The sequence below is a fragment of the Schistocerca gregaria genome, chromosome 2, assembly GCF_023897955.1.
Source record: "Schistocerca gregaria isolate iqSchGreg1 chromosome 2, iqSchGreg1.2, whole genome shotgun sequence".
NCBI classification, from domain to species: domain Eukaryota; kingdom Metazoa; phylum Arthropoda; class Insecta; order Orthoptera; family Acrididae; genus Schistocerca; species Schistocerca gregaria.
In genome coordinates, this window is record NC_064921.1 from 124,186,527 (window position 1) to 124,208,752 (window position 22,226).

The following is a 22,226-nucleotide window of genomic DNA, read 5'->3' on the forward strand; positions in this document are numbered from 1 at the left end:
CCCAGCGAACATGACCTCATAGTTCCATAGCTCACACAGATATACACTGATAGGTCACACATATATACACTGAGCTGATAAAAGTGATGGGATAGCTTTATGTACATATATAGATGGTGATAGTATCGCATACACGAGGTGTAAAACTGATGTGCATTGAAAGATCTGTCATTTGAACTCAAGCGATTCACGTTAAAATGTTTCCGACGTTAAATTAACAGCCTCTGAATGCGGAGTGGTAGTTCGAGCTAGTCACATGGAACAATTCATTTCGAAAATCATTAGGGAATTCAATACTCCGAGATTTACAGTGTTAAGAGTATGACGAGACTACCAAATATCAAGTACTCCTCTCACCACAGAGAACGCAGTGGCCGGCAGTCTTCACTTAATGACCGAGAACAGCGGCTTTGGCATAGAGTTGTCGGCGCTAACAGACAAGCAACTCCTGGTGTGAAATAACCGCAGAACTTAATGTGGGACGTGCGACGAACATACGACAGTGCGGCGAAATCTGGCATTAATGGACTATGGCAGCAGACGGCCTAAGTGAGTGTCTTTGCTAACATGACGACGTCGCGTGGAGGACCTCTCCCAACCATATCAGTTGGACCCCAGACGACTGGGAAACTATGGCCTGGGCAAATGAGTCCAGCTTGCAGTTGCTCTAAGAGCTGTTGGCAAGGTTCGGGTGTGGGGCAAACGCCACCAAGCTATGGACACAAGTTTTCAACGAGGCACTGTACAAGCTGGTGGTAGCTCCATAATATTGTGGGCAGTGTTTACATGAATGAACCGATCACTGACTGGAAATAGTTATTTTCGGTTGGGGGCTGAAATCTGGTTACGCAGGACAGAGCGGATCAAGTTGTGGAAAGCGGCACAGATCAGTTACTGTTAGTTATACAAGAACACACAATGCACAGTTTTCTCTTTAAAACAACAAGGGTCAACGCACGGCTGGAGCCCAAGTGACTTACTTAAGTAAAATTAAAATATCTTCTCGGCTAAAGGCCGAAATAATATTTCAGATCAGCAAAGGAAATTCTTTAAAAGGCATATTAAGGAAAATTAAAATTAATTCCTCGGTTCTAGGCGCTTCAGTCTGGAACCGCGCGACCGCTACGGTCGCATGTTCGAATCCTGCCTCGGGCATGGATGTGTGTGATGTCCTTAGGTTAGTTTGGTTTAAGTAGTTCTAAGTTCGAGGGGACTGATGACATGAGATGTTAAGTCCCATAGCGCTCAGAGCCATTTGAACCATTTGAATTTCTCGGCCGATACTCCAATAATATTTCAACATACTAAACGGGAATCTCTAAAGATAAGCATTTACACAGTACTACAGTAAACCATCTTAGGAAAACTAGAAATATCTTGACAGCTGAAGGCAAAACAATTGTTCGAAAAATTAAAGACAAATCTTAAGATAAGCATTTACACAGTACAGCTGAAGGCCATTTTAAGAATTGAAGATAATTAAAGAGAAATCTTACAGACAAGGACTTACATATTAAAGCCACAGATTCTGAAACAAACGCGGCTGAAAGCCTAAGTACAGAGCAACAAGAATTTTAAATAAAACATGGCTGGAGGCGTAATCTTAACGTTGTTACGATGTTCGGCTGATGGCCATATACTAAACATAAAACAGACAATATTAATACATGGCTGAAGGCCTAGCATAGTGCCAGCGACCAAATAAAATGACAATCACAAACAAGAAACAGTGGTGCTCAGAAGCGTTTCAAGGGTCGGCCTGGGGAGGAAACTCAAACAACAGTTTAGGTGAGACAGACAGCCAAGGGTAACACTAAATAATCGGGTGGCAGCTCGATCTAGGGACGGCTTAAGAACCAACCAACAACTTAATCAATTCCTTCTGTCACAACCGACGAACTGCCGACTCCAGTAGGCAGACAGCATTCATCTGCTCAGTGGAAATCACAGAAGCTACACACAATTCCACGTAAACATACTTACACAAGAATTCGAACAATCGTAAAAGCAATCACTGTGGAACATGGAGCACGAATCAGTTCGACACACAGAGAGTTTCCACAAGCGGTCGGCGACCACATACACGTCGTCCGATGACACTACCGACCGAACGACAATCCTAGGTCATTCCCACTCAAGTTACGTGTGTCGGCAACGTTCGGGCGAGTCTTGGCTGCCCGACGCTGACTGCAGCTCCAACCCCACCCCACCCCACTCCATGTCCGTTCGGAACTCGGATACACGGCGACCCTGGTACACTGACTCGGACCCAACCGTGCAGAGGTAACTCTTGCCCATTGGCCACGGCAAGAAAGGAACCGACCCGCCCGGGAAGATGACCAACTGTCGAGGCCCAGGAACGGTAAAAAAGACCAAATACACGTCGCCCGATGAGACGACCAACCGACCGACCAACTAACGGTCGTCCCGCTCCAATCTCCTCCCGTCTGACAGTTCATGGGTGTCGCCAGCGGTCGGCAAGTACTGGCGCTCCGTCCCGACTGAACGTCAGTGCTGCTGCGTCTCGTGTGAACTCCCGACAGACGTCGACCCGGAAATACGAGCGGCCGCTCCAGAGATAGTGCTACAGTTGGATGTGAACAGCACGTAGTGTTGGGCAGTTAGAGGTGAGCCGCCAGCAGTGGGGGGATATGGGCAGAGAGATGTCAGAGTTTTGAGCGGACGATCCGGACGTGTGCCCGTCAGAAAAAGGAAATTTGTTTAATAGGATGTCCCAAAATTATATAAGGTTGTGAGTGCACAAGTGGTGGTTTATGGACTTGCTATATTATCCGCAAGACTCTTCGATAGTGATTATGCACCCCCACAGTCGCAACAGAATGCTGCTGGCCATCTCTACAGGGAATACAGTGGGTCTGCACCTTTGATGGCCCACCAATACCATAATCTCTACCAGGACTACAGTGAGTCTGCTCTGTGATGACCTACCTACCAATATTCTTCAAAACTTCGACTGACTCTGCTGTGGGTTACCTCTGTTGTGGACCCTCACCTGACTGCATGTCAAGAGTCAGCACTGTCTTTCCGTTGGAAGGACGACACTACTTCTTCAAGACTGCAAGGAAATCCACTACTTCCGTGTGCATTTTCTTTTGTACTACTGTGGTGAACGATCAGAAAAGCCTTTATGGACTATGAGAACAATTTTTGCTTTTGACCAACAGTGTATCAATGAGTGTGTGCATTTGATATGTTTGTTATTATATTTATAAAAAAAATTCAAATCAGTATTGTCCACTGCCCAAAACAATTTGTAAATTTTTTTGTGGGGAGCATACGGGCTATGTAAGTAGGCTGTTTAGGTGTTTTATGTTGGTAACGCCACTTAGTGCTCTGTATGAAAATCGCTGACTGTGCTGTGTGCAGTCTGTGGCTGGTTGGACTCACTGTTGGAATATTCGCTTGTGTAGTGTTGGGCAGTTGGATGTGAACAGCGCGTAGAGTTGGGCAGTTAGATGTGAGCCGCCAGCAATGGTGGATGTGGGGAAAGAGATGGCATAGTTTTGAGATGACGATCCGGACCTGTGTCCGTCAGAAAAAGTAAATTTGTTTAATTGGATGTCACAAAATTGTGTATATATGATGACTTTGGAACACTGTTAAGGTAAATACATTGTTTGTTCTCTATCAAAATCTTTCATTTGCTAACTATGCCCATGAGTAGTTAGTGCCTTCAGTAGTTAGAATCTTGCTTAGCTGGCAGTGTTGGCTCTCGCTGTATTGCAGTAGTTCGAGTAACATAGATTTTCGTGAGTTAAGTAATGCATGAAAGGTATAGGTTATTCTTAGACAGGGCCATTCTTTTTTAGGGGTTATTTAAAGTCAGACTGCGTTGCGCTAAAAATATTATGTGTCAGTTTAGTGATGATCAGAATAAGTAAAGAGAGAAGTGTGTGAGTACGTTCAGTTTTGCTCGGCTGTTTGAAAATCAAATAACGTAGAAGTTTACCAGCACAGTCATTCATAATTTTCAAAGGGGACATTTCAAGTTATTGGTTTCCAGATTTTTTTCCTTTATTTGAACTGTGAAACCTTGCTTTTTGCCAAATTTCGCGATTCCAGATCAACGGCAAGTACCCTCTTTGTTTTGAAGAGTGAGTTTGCGAGTATAAGAGTATGTGACATGTGATTGCATTTGCCTAGAAACTTCAGGTCTTTACACTACCAAGGAACAACAAAACTGTACTAAACTCGGCCCGAACAGCCCATGAAGGCACAACGGCACCAACCAGCCACCGTGTCATCCTCAGCCCACAGGCGTCGCTGGATGTGGACATAGGAGGTGCATGTGGTTAGAACTGCACTATCCCGGACCAATACTTCTAAGTCAAGTAGGTCCTCAGTTTGCCTCACAAGGGCTGAGTGCACTCCACTTGCCAACAGTGGTCGGCAGACCGGATGGTCACCCATTCAAGGGCTTGCCCAGCCCGACAGCGCTTAACTGCAGTGATCTGACGGGAACCGGTGTTGCCACTGCGGCAAGGCCGTTGGCACCAAGTAACTATAGACCTCAATATGTGGCTTACATTTCTAATTAATACGTCAACCCGTTCCTGAGAAAGAGGTGTTTTAAGAGTAGGTCGGTCAGACAGAAAAAAAAAAACAGGTAGATAGACGGACAACAAAGTTATCTTATGGGTGTGAAATAACACAGTTTCAAGGACTTTACGGGTCTCGGACATATTTTTACGTATATAGACTGAAGCAGAGCGAGAAAGTTTATACCAAGGCCGGGAATGGAACCCGGGTCTCCTGCTCACTATGCAGGTGCGTTAGCCACTAAGCAATCTTTACACAACAGTCGACACAACTGCACGGACTACCCTGGCTCCCCTCTCTCCTCGATCCAAGTTCTCAGTGCCACCCCAGTCTACTTTAAATTTCGTGCTTTAAATTTCTACTTACACACGAACACAGCTGCCGATGGTCTCCATGTTCTGGAACAGCATCTCAGCATCTAATGTAAATGGGGGACCAACCCGAAACAAAGGTGCAGGTACTTATACAAATGACATGACACAATTTCAGAGTCTTTACTGGTGTCATACATACATGATTTTATGTATATAGACTGAAGCGGAGAATGAAAATTTGTACCAAGGCTGGAAATCGAACCCAGGTCTCCGGCTTACTTGGCAGGTGGGTTAGCCATTAAACCACCTCGGCACACCGATTCACACAACTGCGCAGATTATTCTCGCATGCCTCCCTTCTCGATTCAATTCTCACTGGTGCCCCAGTCCATTTTAAATTCCCACTTACACGTGAACAGAATTGCTGAGGCTCTCCATTTTCTAGAATAGCACCTCATTTTAGCAGGCAAGTAAGACGCGCGGCAGAGAGGATTTGGATCGAGTGGGAAGGCGTGCCAAGGTAATCCATGCAGTTGTGTGAACCGCTGTGCAAAAGTGGCTTAGTGGCGAATGCACCTGCCTAGTAAGCAGCAGACGCAGGTTCGATTCCCAGCCTTGGTACCAATTTCACCCGCCGCTCATGCATGCATGCATGTCCAAACGAATTTTGCATGGTAATTCGGAATAACACACGCGGTGCAATGTGGTATTTATCCGCCGATTCCGGGGAAGCGCCTTCAAGTGCAGTTTCTCACCTGTACGTGAATGTACGTAATGGATGTAGGAGTACAGGCTCCAGATGCAAGGCTGAAGCCATATGGAAGCTTGAGTGCGGCACTGAGTCGTACTCGAATTGCCAGATGGTAAGGCGACCGCTCGGGATAAGCGGAAAATGCGGGTTCGAGCTCCTGTCCGGCACAAATCTTCGCTGTCACTATTCCATTCTACAGTTGAAGGTTGTCCATTTTCACAGTTGGGAATACATTTAATGTATATGAAGTATGGTTTGATCAACCTTACGGCGACGTTTTCTGTGCTAACGGCACTGCTCTCTTAATGGGGACTGCATTTTAGGACCACGTTTAATAAAGGGTCAACTTTTTAGACACTGATTGTGTTCTAACACAGCTTTGGTCAGTCACGTATCACCAAACGATCTCCATTATCACTGTTTTGGCCTTATATATTATAATTGCTGTGATTTGTCCTCATTCCCTAGGTTTTTTTTTTTTTTTTTTGTTGGAGCAAGTGTTTTGACTCTTCCGACGGTTTCATTGCGGTGTATAATTCCAAGTTTAGCCATTCGATAATCAAAATTTTAAGAGGTTACGCAACTAATCGGTTTACAACTCGTACGTTCGAACATTGTAGAGTTTCTCTAGCCTAATGGAGTGAGAAGTTGCGAGTAAAAACCTCTTGCTGTTTTCATGCTTTTATACAGTACGTATTAACAACACTTTATGAAAACATTTTTTTATATATTCTGTACAGTTTATCACCTAATATGCACCTACAGTTGTGTGAAACGGATTGTGTTACCTAATAAATGAAGCTCCTAAACAGCTAAATCATCATGGAAGAATTTTCACTCGTGAACCTTCCTGGCAGATTAAAACTCGGGACCTTTGACTTTCGCGGGCAAGTGCTCTACCAACTGAGCTACCCAAGCACGACTCACAGCCTCTCCCCCCCCCCCCCCCCTCACAGCTTTTCTTCCGGCAGTAGCTCGTCTCCTACCTCCTGTGGCTAAGCCATGTCTCCACAATATCCTTTCTTTCAAGAGTGCTAGTCCTGCAAGGTTCTCAGGAGAGCTTCTGTAAAGTTTGGAAAGTAGGAGACGAGGTACTGGCGGAAGTAAAGCTGTGAGGACGGGACGTGAGTCGTGCTTGGGTAGCTCAGTTGATAGAGCACTTTCCCGCAAAAGGCAAAGGCCTCGAATTCGAGTCTCGGTCGGGCACACAGTTTTAATCTGCCAGGAAGTTTCATAACAGCGCACACCCCGCTACAGCGTGAAAATCTCATTCTGGAATTTTCATTCATTTGAAAAACAAGATTTTTAAGTGTTTTTGTAGGAGTTTTGGAGAAGTTTTGGAAATTCCTTCACAGTAACAATGATTAATCATCCACCCATACAGAGAACACAACAACACTTCGTCAAGAATTGCAGTATCACAACTTTTGGATGGCCGAGGGTGGCACTAATCTGCAACAGAACAGTCGACACAGACAGTTCCGAATGGTGCCGACTTTTAACGACCAGTTCTTGGGGGACGGTGGTCAATTTATCACGCCAGTGCGGTAGCTAGTCTGATGGGGGCCCGTTACACATTAAATTATGTAGGTTACCTTTTAACAACAAGACAGGCACAAGCGTGGTCAGCGGTGCCACTCCACAATGTGAGTAATGGCTCTTGAGCAATAACGTTTGGCGACCACTGGCTATTTTGTCCCTCTTTCTGTCTGCCTGTACGTCCGACCGTAAAGACTATTTTTACTCAGGAACGGCCAGACATATCATGTGGAAATGTATGTCACATACCAATATTGTAACACCAAAGTTAATACTCTAAATATTTTGAACTGATTAATTTTGTTCAATGTCAAGTATGTATTTTTCACTATGTAATGTCTTTGACCTATTGTAATGAAGTGGAAAGTTTTGTAAATTGTTTTTTTCTTTACTATTTAATTTCTTTGTATTAACTGGAGGAAAATGTTATAGAATTATGTGGCTTTTGTCGACATGTTAATGTATTTAAATATTGTGATTTTTTTTTAAAGATGTTTGTGTAAACTATGTATAAACTGGTTCATACCTAGAGACTTACATTGTACAAAATGAAAAGTAACAGTACTGCCCATTTGCAACGCCAAAATGTGGTTGGCGCGGGCTCTAAGGTGGAATAGGAGTCAGTCGGCATCTAGCTACTGGACAGTCTGGTCTGAGCAGCAAGTGAGTGAACAGCACAAGCGCCGGGGGTGGCATCCAGTACGTGGACTAATGTGGAAAGGCCTCGGATGTGCGTGCGGGTATAAAATGGTGCTCTATTAATGAAAAGGGCTCCAACGTTGGAAGTATCGTCGCCAAGAGGGAAGATAAAAGAGCCAATTACATCCAGAGGAAAGACCAGTTAGCCACCAATATTGCGTCATCACTTCAGTAAATCTAAGAGGCCAGATTTATGTCAAAGTATGAACCAGTACATTTTAGTGTTGTTTAATTTCCAATAATCAGGCAAATTATGTGAAACTTGTGTCTGATACTTGATTTGGTTCCTCTAATGACACCTCTTAGGATCCACTCCACATAAATACTGACACCCGAGTATCTTGTATGTGAAAAACGTGTTAAAAATAAGTGATTGTTGGTGTTGCTTAATTCTGAATGCAACAAGATATATAGAAATACCGAGGGTTTCATTGAAATCAAGGGAGGTAGTCAATATTGCATTTATGAAAATCTCCATAATGTTTGATTTAATTCAAAGTATTTGTGCTTCAAAGACTGTGTTTGTTGTTGTCTTCAGTCCTGAGACTGGTTTGATGCAGCTCTCCATGCTACTCTATCCTGTGCAAGCTGCTTCATCTCCCAGTACCTACTGCAACCTACATCCTTCTGAATCTGCTTAGTGTACTCATCTCTCGGTCTCCCTCTACGATTTTTACCCTCCACGCTGCCCTCCAATGCTAAATTTGTGATCCCTTGATCCCTCAAAACATGTCCTACCAACCGATCCCTTCTTCTAGTCAAGTTGTGCCACAAACTTCTTTTCTCCCCAATCCTATTCAATACCTCCTCATTAGTTACGTGCTCTATCCACCTTATCTTCAGTATTCTTCTGTAGCACCACATTTCGAAAGCTTCTATTCTCTTCTTGTTCAAACTAGTTATCGTCCATGTTTCACTTCCATACATGGCTACACTCCAAACAAATACTTTCAGAAACGACTTCCTGATACATAAATCGATATTCGATGTTAACAAATTTCTCTTCTTCAGAAACGCTTTCCTTGCCATTGCCAGTCTACATTTTATATCCTCTCTACTTCGACCATCATCAGTTATTTTACTTCCTAAATAGCAAAACTCCTTTATTACTTTAAGTGTCTCATTTCCTAATCTAATTCCCTCAGCATCACCCGATTTAATTTGACTACATTCCATTATTCTCGTTTTGCTTTTGTTAATGTTCATCTTATATCCTCCTTTCAAGACATTGTCCATTCCATTCAACTGCTCTTCCAAGTCCTTTGCCGTCTCTGACAGAATTACAATGTCATCGGCGAACCTCAAAGTTTTTACTTCGTCTCCATGAATTTTAATACCTACTCCAAATTTTTCTTTTGTTTCCTTTACTGCTTGCTCAATATACAGATTGAATAACATCGGGGAGAGGCTACAACCCTGTCTCACTCCTTTCCCAACCACTGCTTCCCTTTCATGCCCCTCGACTCTTATGACTGCCATCTGGTTTCTGTACAAATTGTAAATAGCCTTTCGCTCCCTGTATTTTACCCCTGCCACCTTCAGAATTTGAAAAAGAGTATTCCAGTCAACATTGTCAAAAGCTTTCTCTAAGTCTACAAATGCTAGAAACGTAGGTTTGCCTTTTCTTAATCTTTCTTCTAAGATAAGTCGTAAGGTCAGTATTGCCTCACGTGTTCCAACATTTCGACGGAATCCAAACTGATCCTCCCCGAGGTCTGCATCTACCAGTTTTTCCATTCGTCTGTAAAGAATTCGCGTTAGTATTTTGCAGCCGTGGCTTATTAAACTGATAGTTCGGTAATTTTCACATCTGTCAGCACCTGCTTTCTTTGGGATTGGAATTATTATATTCTTCTTGAAGTCTGAGGGTATTTCGCCTGTCTCATACATCTTGCTCACCAGCTGATAGAGTTTTGTCAGGACTGGTTGTTCCAAGGCCGTCAGTAGTTCTAATTGAATGTTGTCTACTCCGGGGGCCTTGTTTCGACTCAGGTCTTTCAGTGCTCTGTCAAACTCTTCACGCAGTATCGTATCTCCCATTTCGTCTTCATCTACATCCTCTTCCATTTCCATAATATTGTCCTCAAGTACATCGCCCTTGTATAAACCTTCTATATACTCCTTCCACCTTTCTGCCTTCCCTTCTTTGCTTAGAACTGGGCTGCCATCTGAGCTCTTGATATTCATACACGTGGTTCTCTTCTCTCCAAAGGTCTCTTTAATTTTCCTGTAGGCAGTATCTATCTTACCCCTAGTGAGATAAGCTTCTACATCCTTACATTTCTCCTCTAGCCATCCCTGTTTAGCCATTTTGCACTTCCTGTCGATCTCATTTTTGAGACGTTTGTATTCCTTTTTGCCTGCTTCATTTACTGCATTTTTATATTTTCTCCTTTCATCAATTAAATTCAATATTTCTTCTGTTACCCAAGGATTTCTAGCAGCCCTCGTCTTTGTACCTACTTTATCCTCTGCTGCCTTCACTACTACATCCCTCAGAGCTACCCATTCTTCTTCTACTGTATTTTTTTCCCCTATTCCTGTCAATTGTTCCCTTATGCTCTCCCTGAAACTCTGTACAACCTCTGGTTCTTTCAGTTTATCCAGGTCCCATCTCCTTAATTTCCCACATTTTTGCAGTTTTTTCAGTTTTAATCTACAGGTCATAACCAATAGATTGTGGTCAGAGTCCACATCTGCCCCTGGAAATGTCTTACAACTTAAAACCTGGTTCCTAAATCTCTGTCTTACCATTATATAATCTATCTGATACCTTTTAGTATCTCCAGGGTTCTTCCACGTATACAACCTTCTTTCATGATTCTTAAACCAAGTGTTAGCTATGATTAAGTTGTGCTCTGTGCAAAATTCTACTAGGCGGCTTCCTCTTTCATTTCTTAGCCCCAATCCATATTCACCTACTATGTTTCCTTCTCTCCCTTTTCCTACACTCGAATTCCAGTCACCCATTACTATTAAATTTTCGTCTCCCTTCACTATCTGAATAATTTCTTTAATTACATCGTACATTTCTTCAATTTCTTCATCATCTGCAGAGCTAGTTGGCATATAAACTTGTACTACTGTAGTAGGTGTGGGCTTCGTATCTATCTTGGCCACAATAATGCGTTCACTATGCTGTTTGTAGTAGCTTACCCGCATTCCTATTTTCCTATTCATTATTAAACCTACTCCTGCATTACCCCTATTTGATTTTGTGTTTATAACCCTGTAGTCACCTGACCAGAAGTCTTGTTCCTCCTGCCACCGAACTTCACTAATTCCCACTATATCTAACTTTAACCTATCCATTTCCCTTTTTAAATTTTCTAACCTACCTGCCCGATTAAGGGATCTGACATTCCACGCTCCGATCCGTAGAACGCCAGTTTTCTTTCTCCTGATAACGACATCCTCCTGAGTAGTCCCCGCCCGGAGATCCGAATGGGGGACTATTTTACCTCCGGAATATTTTACCCAAGAGGATGCCATCATCATTTAATCATACAGTAAAGCTGCATGTCCTCGGGAAAAATTACGGCTGTAGTTTCCCCTTGCTTTCAGCCGTTCGCAGTACCAGCACAGCAACGCCGTTTTGGTTAATGTTGCAAGGCCAGATCAGTCAATCATCCAGACTGTTGCCCCTGCAACTACTGAAAAGGCTGCTGCCCCTCTTCAGGAACCACACGTTTGTCTGGCCTCTCAACAGATACCCCTCCGTTGTGGTTGCACCTACGGTACGGCCATCTGTATCGCTGAGGCACGCAAGCCTCCCCACCAACGGCAAGGTCCATGGTTCATGGGGGGGGGGGGGGGGGCTTCAAAGACTAACTGCGTTTAATTCTGTCAGTGAAATTTACTGGTTGTGCTAATGACAAAATTAAGCACGTTATTTTGAAGTTAGGCAGTAAAATGCATTTAAAGTCATATTTAAGAACCTGTTAAAAGATCACAGGCATTAACTGTTTTAAAAGTCCTGCAAGGTGAGTGAAATTTGTGACAGAGTAATACCTAAATTTGCATCTTATAAGTCTGCTCAGAAAAGTGTGTTTAGTTTGCCTTAGTGTAATGGTGAGTTTGAGAATCCCGACTTTAGTGTTGCTTAATATGAAGAAACATTCTTGAGCAATGTATTTACTAGTTTGCATTATGAAGTAATTCTAGAGTTTTATGTGATTTGTGTAATAAAAATTGGAAAGACAGTTTGAAGGCCCCCACCTAAGTCTTTGCCTATGAAAGATAAAGTTACCGTAATTGCTTTCATTCATAAAAAATAGGAAGAAGACTGCTTCATGGAGAGAGTAAAAATCTTATTGCGAGTGACTTGTAATTATCTTTGTACTACATTAAAAGTAACTATTGAAACAGGACTAGGTCCATATCCATTTCTGGTTTAATATTGACTTTCATAACTTTTGGTGATCACACAATTCATATATAACAAAGTAATTACTATTGAGAAGACATAAGCTGTCAGTTGTTCCTGTGAGAGCTTGCACATACTATTTATAAGTGCTGGTATTCACTGTATCATTTATCTAATTATACTAGAGTTTCATTGCACTTATCTGGGAAAGAAGTAATGGTACCTTTCCTTTATCATAACTATATACAGACAATATAATAGTAACATTTCACACGATTATGCCTAATTAGGCTGGTGACCGTTTTTATTTCATTTAAGTAACCTTGGTTACTATACACATTTTCCATATTTCAATCTTTAGCTTTCTGATTTCTTCTGTAGCACTAAATTCAGGTTCGATAAAGCAAATCCATTAGGTAACTCACGCTCAGGTTACTTAAATCCTCCCAGAGGGTAACATTTACCTCAACGTAATACCATATTTGGTAATAATGAAAGGGTACAGTACCGTCCGACATTGAAAATAGGTACAACATTCTTCGTTATTCTTGTAACAAAATATTTTTTTGTAGTAATGACTCAATTTCACTTAATACACCGAAGCTGAATAAGAGTGTAGGAAGGAAGGACAGTTTATTTATTTAACTGATTACATATGCACTCCCACAAAATAAATCCCTATATCCAATTTGGTGAGATCTGCGAAATGAATGAATGTATGGTCGTCTGCTAACCACAAATAGTGAGTGTGCAATATATGATCGTCTTTGAGACGGTCCTTTGATCACCTTTGGTGGAACCAAAGAGATTAAATTTACCTGAGCTCCGAACGCCTGAAATGTGGCTGACCAATACGATAACACGGTGCACCCCTACCTCGACGGAGGTGCGAGATGACCTGAAGAACGGCCATTTTTCAGCACTCTGACGCTGTGTCGTGTGTTGGTAAGACCTGTCTTAGGTGTGCTCCGTAAAGACAAAAGAGTGGAGAGAATGGTATCCATGTGGAATACTTAAGAGCAGTTTGGAATAATAATTTCTCTATTTCACTTTTGTGGGGAGAATTAAATGTCAGGCAGGTAATATTAAGGGAATCATAGTAATCTTCGGAAGTGACCAACGGTCACAATGAAAACATGTGTAGCAACAAGTTGAAATACTTCCGAGTGCATAAGTTAAGATGAATTACTGGCGTGTGTACTATAAGTTGGAAATATTTAAGAAATGGCGTGTGCAGGACTTGAAATTAGAGACGAGTACTTCCACATCGTGAGTACTGTGTCAGTCTCAATCTGTGTATGAGACAAAGGATAAGGAGAAGTACTCGTCCATGGTATCAGTTGAGGACTCGCGTGTGTGATGAATATGTTCTTAATATTTCTTTGCGTGTTATGTTTCCGTGTGACGCTTGATTCAAACTATAATACTCTGAGAGTGAAGCAAGGTGAGTCAGCCGTCTATCCAGCAACGCCACTTGGGAAGACGTGCATATATCCTCCAGAGTTCGTAGTAGGAAAGAAAAGTTACGAAGTGGGGCAGTGCCGTGTGAAACTGGGATGAATACTAATTGAAGTGTGAAAGCTGAAAGTGATGTAATTATAACGTTGTGACTATTCCTTGTGTAGTATTCCGTGTTGCCAGTGTGATGTATTTCATGGAATTTAAGTATGTGTGGTTTGCATGGAAGAGTAGCAAGATAGGTTCAGAGGCAGTGGGTTATGCATGTTCCATTTTGTACCGCTCGGTCTGGAGGAAATTTTTGTGATGATGGGTGTGAGAAGCGAAGTGTGAGACATATCAAAAGATCCACCATCCTATCCAGAAAGTGCACCGTAGTGTTAGATAATTACGAGACCATAAGATAGAGAATCACCAATGTAAAGCCATGCCCACTGGGCAGAGTTTCTCATGCGCAATTATTGTAGAAAATGTAATGGTTTGTTTAGGTTATAGAATTTATCGGAACAAAAAAGATAGTGAAAACAAAAAGATTGGTAGCTTTTCCTTCGAATAGTATTTTGTCATGATATCCTGATTTATAATGTGTGCGCCATTCATATTCAGCGCGATGGCCCCGTATTGATCAAAGCCGTGGAGTAAGTAAGACAATGTGGTACTGCCAGTGTGTAGTGAACAATCAGAGTTGTGTAAATTACTAACAGTCAGATGTGCGTTATCCGTTTCCGTTGCGTAATATTCAAACAGGAGAATAATTTGTAACTTAATTGTGAGTACTAGAGCTCATGTCACTTGATAAATAAGAATGAATCCACTCGCTTGGCAGGCCACCGATCTTGCAGGGCTGACTGCTTGATGCCACAGTATGAGCAAGGCATGTGGGTGCCTCTCAATACACGCTGTGCCAGTATAACAAACGGCGCTGTATAGTGTTGTATTTGGCTTTTCCCGTTACAGTACTATCTATTGAGCGGTAAGTGTTACATTTGGCTCCCTTGTGACAGGACTAAAATTCTATCGTCGCTAGATAAACTACATAATGATATAACAAATGTTGTAGTAGTGTTAAAAGGGCTATAACTCTTGGCGATGTCAAAAAATTAAGCTTACAATTCAGTGCAGTCAGAAGATATTGCCATTTATGCCACATGCTTCGACACTCGCAAACTCACTCATCAAAAGATATAGAATTCTGCCCGTTCACCTATAATAGTGAAATATGGCAGTAAGCAAGGTTTTACGGTATAAGTCAAGGGGAAAAAATCCGAAAATTGTTAATCTGTGATTATTTCACACGAACAAATATATTTTTATCATGTAATGCTACTATGTTCCTGTCCACCTCTTACGATCCGTTTTCCGCATGACCGGGTACTAGTGCCAATCTAATGTTTATATGACATACTTAAGTCTACGGTCCCTTGCTGTGTAAAGAACTTAAGCATCTAAGTCGGTGCAGTCAAAGGATTCTGGCATTTATATCACAAATTTGGAACCTTGCTAGTATAATATCGAAAACAGGCAAGAATCGTCAAAATTCTCGATATCCGGGATGGATGAAGTACCTATGTACGTAATTAAGTTTGTACGTAACCAGAGATGCGCAAGCCCTACTCGCAACCATCCGAATTTTTTATAGGTGACAATGTGAGATCGCATGAAACAGCGCAGGTGGAATGAGACGAATGATATTCGGTTCCCCCGACTTAAATCTCAACGAGCACGCGAGGGACACGTTGGGGAGACATACTGCCGCACGCCCACGTGTACCAACGGCCATCTCGCTGTCATCCACCACGCTGTTGGGAGACTGGAACGCCATTTCACAAGAAGTCCTTTCCAACTTTGTAGCCAAGTTGGGAGAACGTTGCAGAGAATGCTTTGCCGTCCGTACTGTTTACACACTATTAGCAAACATGTCGCATCGTTTATAATGTCCAGGGGACGATGATAAACCTCCGTGTATTTAAAGTAGTTATTGTCGTTGAATAAAAGTGTCCCTGCTTTTGGCCTCATTGAACATTTTTTTCAATTCAGTACTACGCTGGAACAGTTCCTTCTACGAATGTTCCAAGATCCAATGATGTATGTTACTTGGTGGTGCTGAAGTTACTTTCGTGCTTAAGTTTTGCGCACGAGAGCAATCTGCATATATCTGTACATCACTTTGTTTATATCCCATAACTTAAGAATTTCGAAGTGTGTGTTCCAGAGAACATTTTCAAATTCCTTTTAAATCTACAAACACTGTAAATGTGCGTCTTCTGTTTTACGGTCAATCATCTAAGATAAGCCGTAGTATCATACCGATTCATACATTCCCACATTTCTCTGGAACCCACACTGATCTTCCCCTAGCGCAATTGTTTCATTCTGCTGTAGATAATTCACGTTATTATTTTGCAACTACTAGGGTTGAATGATAAGTAATGCTTCCATCTTCGAAACTTTTCAACTGTTGGCACCATTGGTATCCGGCAGGTACTGGCTTGTTCCGTGGCGTCTTCTCTACAGCTCCTGTTCGTTCCAGTTGAACGTTTGTGTTGTTACAGTGTAAAGTATGGAACCAAGCGCAGACTGTCGGTCAATGCGATCTAAGCAACGTGCAGTCATTGAATTCCGGATAGCAGAAGGTATCACCCCAAAGGAGATTCATCAGAGAATGAAAGCAGTTTATGGTGATTGTGTAGATGTGAGTAATGTGCGTCGTTGGGCGAGTAAGTTTAAACATGTTGAGGTGGGAACATCCGACCTGCGTGACAAACAAAGAGTTCGACGTCCTGTCACAGCAACCACCGTGTTTCACAAGCAAAGTTGTTGACAGATCAATTCGGACGATCGTCGTACCAGTCAGAGAGAAATTGCAAGCACAATCGGCATTTCACAAGAACGTGTGGGTCACATTATTGCTTCGCTTGGCAAACACACACTTCACTTGCCTCCACAGCAGAACTTCAGAGACTGAATCTCACCACCGTACGGCATCCTCCATACAGCCCAGTTTTAGCACCATCTGACTTCCTTCTTTTCCTGGTAATGAAAGATTACCTGCGGGGCCATCATTATGCTTCTGATGAAGACGTTGAGAGAACTGTAAGACTGTGGTTGCGGAAACAGAGTGTCGATTTCTCCCGTGAAGGCTTCATAAAACTCGTTCATCGTTGGCAGAAATTTATCCAATTGGCTGGTGATTATTTGGAAAAGTGAATATTGGTAATTAAATATCAGCCGGCCGGGGTGGCCGAGCGGTTCTAGGCGCTACAGTCTGGAACCGCACGACCGCTACGGTCGCAGGTTCGAATCCTGCCTCGGGCATGGATGTGTGTGATGTCCTTAGGTTAGTTAGGCTTAAGTAGTTCTAAGTTCTAGGGGACTGATGACCTCAGAAGTTAAGTCCCATAGTGCTCAGAGCCAGTTTTTGAATTAAAGATCACATTCTAAGGATTATTTCTGCGTTTGATTTATTGAACTATTCCCATCCAAACCCAATTAACGAAGGTGGAGGCATTCCTTTTCATTCAGCCCTCGAATGATTTATTCAACTGATTTTTCGGTAATATTGACGCCAGCAGGAACCTGCGTTTTCTAGTATTGGGAATATCATATTCTTCTTGAAATGTAAGGGTACTTCGCCTCTCATATGAAGGGCTTATTTCAATAGTGGTACAAGTCCATTTTTGTTCATTGTGAGACACAGAGTCCTAAAGTTAAATGAGCGCTGAAAAATCTGCAGTTGAGATACCAGAAATATCCAAGCATATTGCTTCTTGCTAGAGATTTCTGTTGTTTTGGATTATTAATTGCAGAAGTATTATAGGCAGAAAAGTGGAGGTAATGGACTTGTACCACTATTGAAATAAGCTCTTCATATATCCTGCATACTAGGTCGGACAATTTTGTCATGGTTGGATCTTCCAAAGATAATAATACTTTTAAAGGAATGTTGTCTCCTAAGTGCGTCTCGTTCCGACTTCTTAAGTCCTTCAGCGCACTGTCAATTTTATCTCACAGTATCACATCACCGTCCCGTATCCATCGACCTTCTCCAAAAATTGTCGTCAATAATCTATCCTTTGCAGCTCTTCTATATATTCATTCCAGCTTTAAGTCTTCATTACTTTGCTTACAACTGGTTTGTTATCTGAGCTATTGCTCGTGATACTCGCCATCATTACTCTGCCAATTTTCATGATTCCCCCCGAGTAATGATCCGGTGATTCCTTGTACTCCTCGGTGAGCAGCGTCCATTGAGCTTCCATTGCGTATCTGAAAATTGAAAGGTGCGTGTACATATAATATTTGGAGCTCATTGGCAACAGAATTAGTACAAGACTGAGCAAAGAGAGTATAATATATCTTACAGAACAACATAACGTACAACTATTCAAAAATGTTCAAATGTGTGTGAAATCTTATGGGACTTAACTGCTAAGGTCATCAGTCCCTAAGCTTACACACTACTTAACCTTAATTATCCTAAGGACAAACACACACACACACCCATGCCCGAGGGAGGACTCGGACCTCCGCCGGGACCAGCCGCACAGTCCATGACTGCAGCGCCTTAAACGGCTCGGCTCGTACAACTATTAGGTTACCCCATAAGTTCGTAGCATTTTTGTTTTGCTGATGCTATTCCCGTCACCGTGGATTTATTTGTCAACTGTTATATTTTATTTGTAGTTCGCTGTTGCTATTTGAGTTTACATATTGTTATTTTGTTATTTCGAGATACTGAGTGGAGCTTTGGACGCTATAAAATGGAGTGCCAAGTGCAGAACCAGAACATTTCCGACATACTCTTCTGTTAGAGTTCATTAAAGGGGTGACAGCAGCGGAAGCATCCAGAAACATTTGCTCCCTGTATGGGGATAATGATATTGGACATATCATGACAAGAAAATTGTATTTTCCATTTTCAGGAGGATTGTTAAGACATTAGTGACTGTTCGACCTTCGTGATTTGATGAAGATCGTTTAAACTCATTAATCCACAATGATCTACATCTGTGTACTCGACAACTGACAAGTGTGCTGAACTGCGATCATTCCACAATCACGCGACATTTTCATGCAGAGAAATCTTTGAGTAATAATGCACCCCTACTACATCCTCGTCATCAATTGGCTAGTGAACAACACCGACCATTCCTATCCTATGTCGCTGCTGGTAACGAGAAATGGTGTCTTTAGGCTAACACAAGGAAAAGAAAGCCATGGTTGAGCCCAAACAAAGCAGCGACTCCCCACACAAGGGCCTGCGCGCATCCACAAAGGATAATGTTACGCCCCTGGTGAATAGCTTCCCCAAGGTGTTACCAACACCGCTGACGTTTACTGTCCACAACTGAGACGTCTTGCTCACGCATCCCAAGAATACCGACTAGGAAGACTGGGTGAAGTGATGCTACTCTGCGGTAACGTTCTGCTCCCGTGGGAAGTCATACAGCACCCACCTTATTTACCTAATCTTGAGCCATCACTTTTTCGTCTTTGCCGCTCTCTGTCGAACAACCTTCAAGAAACTTCCTTTCTGGATGAAAATGCACTTCGAACATGGCTCAACGAGTTCTTCCCCTGAAAACCACGTGGTTTCCAGTCACGGAGTCTACAAGCAACTCTAGCGTTGGTAAACTGTTGTAAATGGTTAAGGAGAACATATTATTGAGGGTTAAAGTCTCTGTTACGCGTACGTTTTGTGTTTATTAAACTTATGAAAAAACGCTACAAACTTATGCGCCAACCTAATATAACAAACACTTAAAAAAAAATTTGCGTCATCCCTTCATTTTCAAATTCATGGCACATAAAACAAGAAATGGCGCTGAGGCATGTGTATATATTCATTTCTAAAGTGTTCAGATCATGATACATGAAAAACAAAATCGTCCATTTGTAACGGGACATTCTCCTCTAGCATTACTTTTCCTCAATAGCAGTAATCGATACCAGAATTATTTTTCGAATTTTGGACAGGTCAATATTATTTCAGCTGCTTTTCTGAAAACCTTCATATAATTTTATAAACAGTATGTTATATTTCATGATAAAATCTATTAAAATTAATTACTTTATAAAATATTTTAGTCTCGATGTTATAATCGATAAGTACTAGTTGAGAATGTACAGTGAAAATAATTTTTTTAGAAACTTTTGAAATTACGAATCATTGGCACATTTAAAATTCCTATTATTTATTACGCAATACTGTACTGGTTCCTATGTTTATTTCTGGTTTCATTTATGAAATAATAATAGTAGAAAGTAATAATATAAGAGAAACTAGTAAAAATACGTTTGTAAAGAAAAATTGTAAACCTTTTGGGATACGGTTTTTCCCACAGAGTGTGACAGTCATAAGTATGCCACTGATGTGATCTGACGTATCTTTGTATTTTGTGCGAACAATGTAATTTCGGCTTTGTTAAGGTGAAAAATCAAAAGACTGTGTGATATACTAAAATGTAAGAAAATAGATTTACGCAAAACCAAAAATTCTGCAACAATTATCTTCAAATTTATTTAGTTTAATCCAACCATGAGTACCCAAAATGTGACATTTTCAGCTTCAAGAATCAGACCTGTAGACAAGAAGAACTGGGGCCAGCTCTACATGACAAGCTAAGTAAACTAGAAAGTTTATTGTAATCTTCGCTCCTCTCAAATCTTCATAAAATACTAATCTGGACAATAGATGGAATTAGGAAACAGGGAGGAGATTACACAGTTCTTGTAACGTGTTATTCACAGCACTCCTGAAAAACGTCAGTGCGCAGTGGCAGATCACCTTGCTCGGACGCAGTCTTAAATCCGTAGTGACATAACGTCGACCACATCATCGAGCTCACGCTGATACAATTGTCCCACTGTTCAATGGCGATTCCGTGTAAATCGTGCGAAGTACGTGCTCGTTATAGACGTTCAAAAACAGCTCGTTTTAATTAACCCCACACATGTTCGACTGGGTTCATGTCGGGGGAGTACAGAGATCACTCCATTCTGGCGATCCTGTTATGCTGAAGGAACAAATTCAGGAGAATAGTACAATGAGCACAAGAGATATCATTTGAAGATTGTCTCAAAACGTTGGCAGTATGGGTCCATTATTGGTTGCTGAATCTTTTTCCCATATTGCACAGCAGTGTTATTACCGTCAAAAATCACAGAAATGTACGGGGCCCTGTGTAATGCCACCCTGGAACTTCATTCCATAACCACCTCGCTGCACTTGTCGAAGACAGTGTTGGAGGATTTCGATATTACCTGGTTGTCTCCAAATATTTTGGCAGCAGAATGAGATTTTCACTCTGCAGCGGAGTGTGCGCTGATATGAAACTTCCTAGCAGATTAAAACTGTGTGCCCGACCGAGACTCGAAATCGGGACCTTTGCCTTTCGCAGACAAGTGCTCTACCATCTGAGCTACCGAAGCACGACTCACGGCCGGTACTCACAGCTTTACTTCTGCCAGTATCTCGTCTCCTACCTTCCTACTCTGCAGAGTGAAAATCTCATTCTGGAAACATCCCCCAGGCTGTGGCTAAGCCATGTCTCTGCAATATCCTTTCTTTCAGGAGTTCTAGTTCTGCATTGTTCGCAGGGGAGCTTCTGTAAAGTTTGGAAGGTAGGAGACGAGATACTGGCAGAAGTAAAGCTGTGAGCACCGGGCGTGAGTCGTGCTTCGGTAGCTCAGATGGTAGAGCACTTGCCCGCGAAAGGCAAAGGTCCCGAGTTTGAGTCTCGGTCGGGCACACAGTTTTAATCTGCCAGGAAGTTTCATTTTGGTAGCAGCTGTAAGCATACAAGCAGAGCCGAGTTTCGTCAATACTGGGTTGGCCATTCTGTATGATTCCTTGCACATCCGTAACGGATTCCAGGGTGTTGTGGTGTACAACGTGGCGCTGCCTGTGATCGTCGGAAATGGAGATTCGCATCATCAAATGGTTTCCGTACAGTTTGATGCAATACATGACGTCCGTCAGCCTCATCGAACGCCGAATTCAGTTCCGTAGCACTCAGGCCATCACTTCTTTGACTCAAAAGTCGTAGATTCCGATCTTCCTGTGCACCTGTCGGACAGCCTGTGCAGTGTAACTCCCCAATACTATCGATCAAGTGCAACCGGTTCCTCGTCTGCTCAACACTCCGGTACGTACATGGAGCAACTTCACTGGCTGACAAGTCTAACGGGCGCATTACGTATCCCCAATCACTGGCATTATGAACGTTGACTCTACTGTTACACAGACATCCCTAACGCGCCCCTACCAGTGCATTACTCTCATCTGAAAAGCATTGGTCCATTTGAGTGGGGCGTCCTGCCCGTAGGTACCGCAAATGGTAACTGTATGTATGTTTACAAACGGTGTCAGGGGTGGTCTACTGACCAGTACAGGAACAGTCACAAAGGCAGCACTCCTATGGTGTCACGGAATGATGCCACACTTTTGTTGAGGTGCGTAAATTCAAAGAAAGGAATGTGTTTAGATTTTGGTACTACAAGCAGATCACATCCAGAATTGGAAAACGCCCTACACTTA

General features: G+C 42.3%; 1 protein-coding gene across 1 annotated transcript in view; it reads right to left on the reverse strand.

The window, feature by feature from the left end:
• LOC126335603 (carbonic anhydrase 13-like) overlaps positions 1 to 22,226 on the reverse strand; it is a 154,382-nt gene that overhangs the window by 12,424 nt on the left and 119,732 nt on the right. Inside the window, exon 6 of the mRNA XM_049999056.1 lies at positions 17,854 to 17,953. Within this exon, the coding sequence (XP_049855013.1) occupies positions 17,854 to 17,953 (100 nt within the window). The remainder of the gene's footprint in view (positions 1 to 17,853; positions 17,954 to 22,226) is intronic.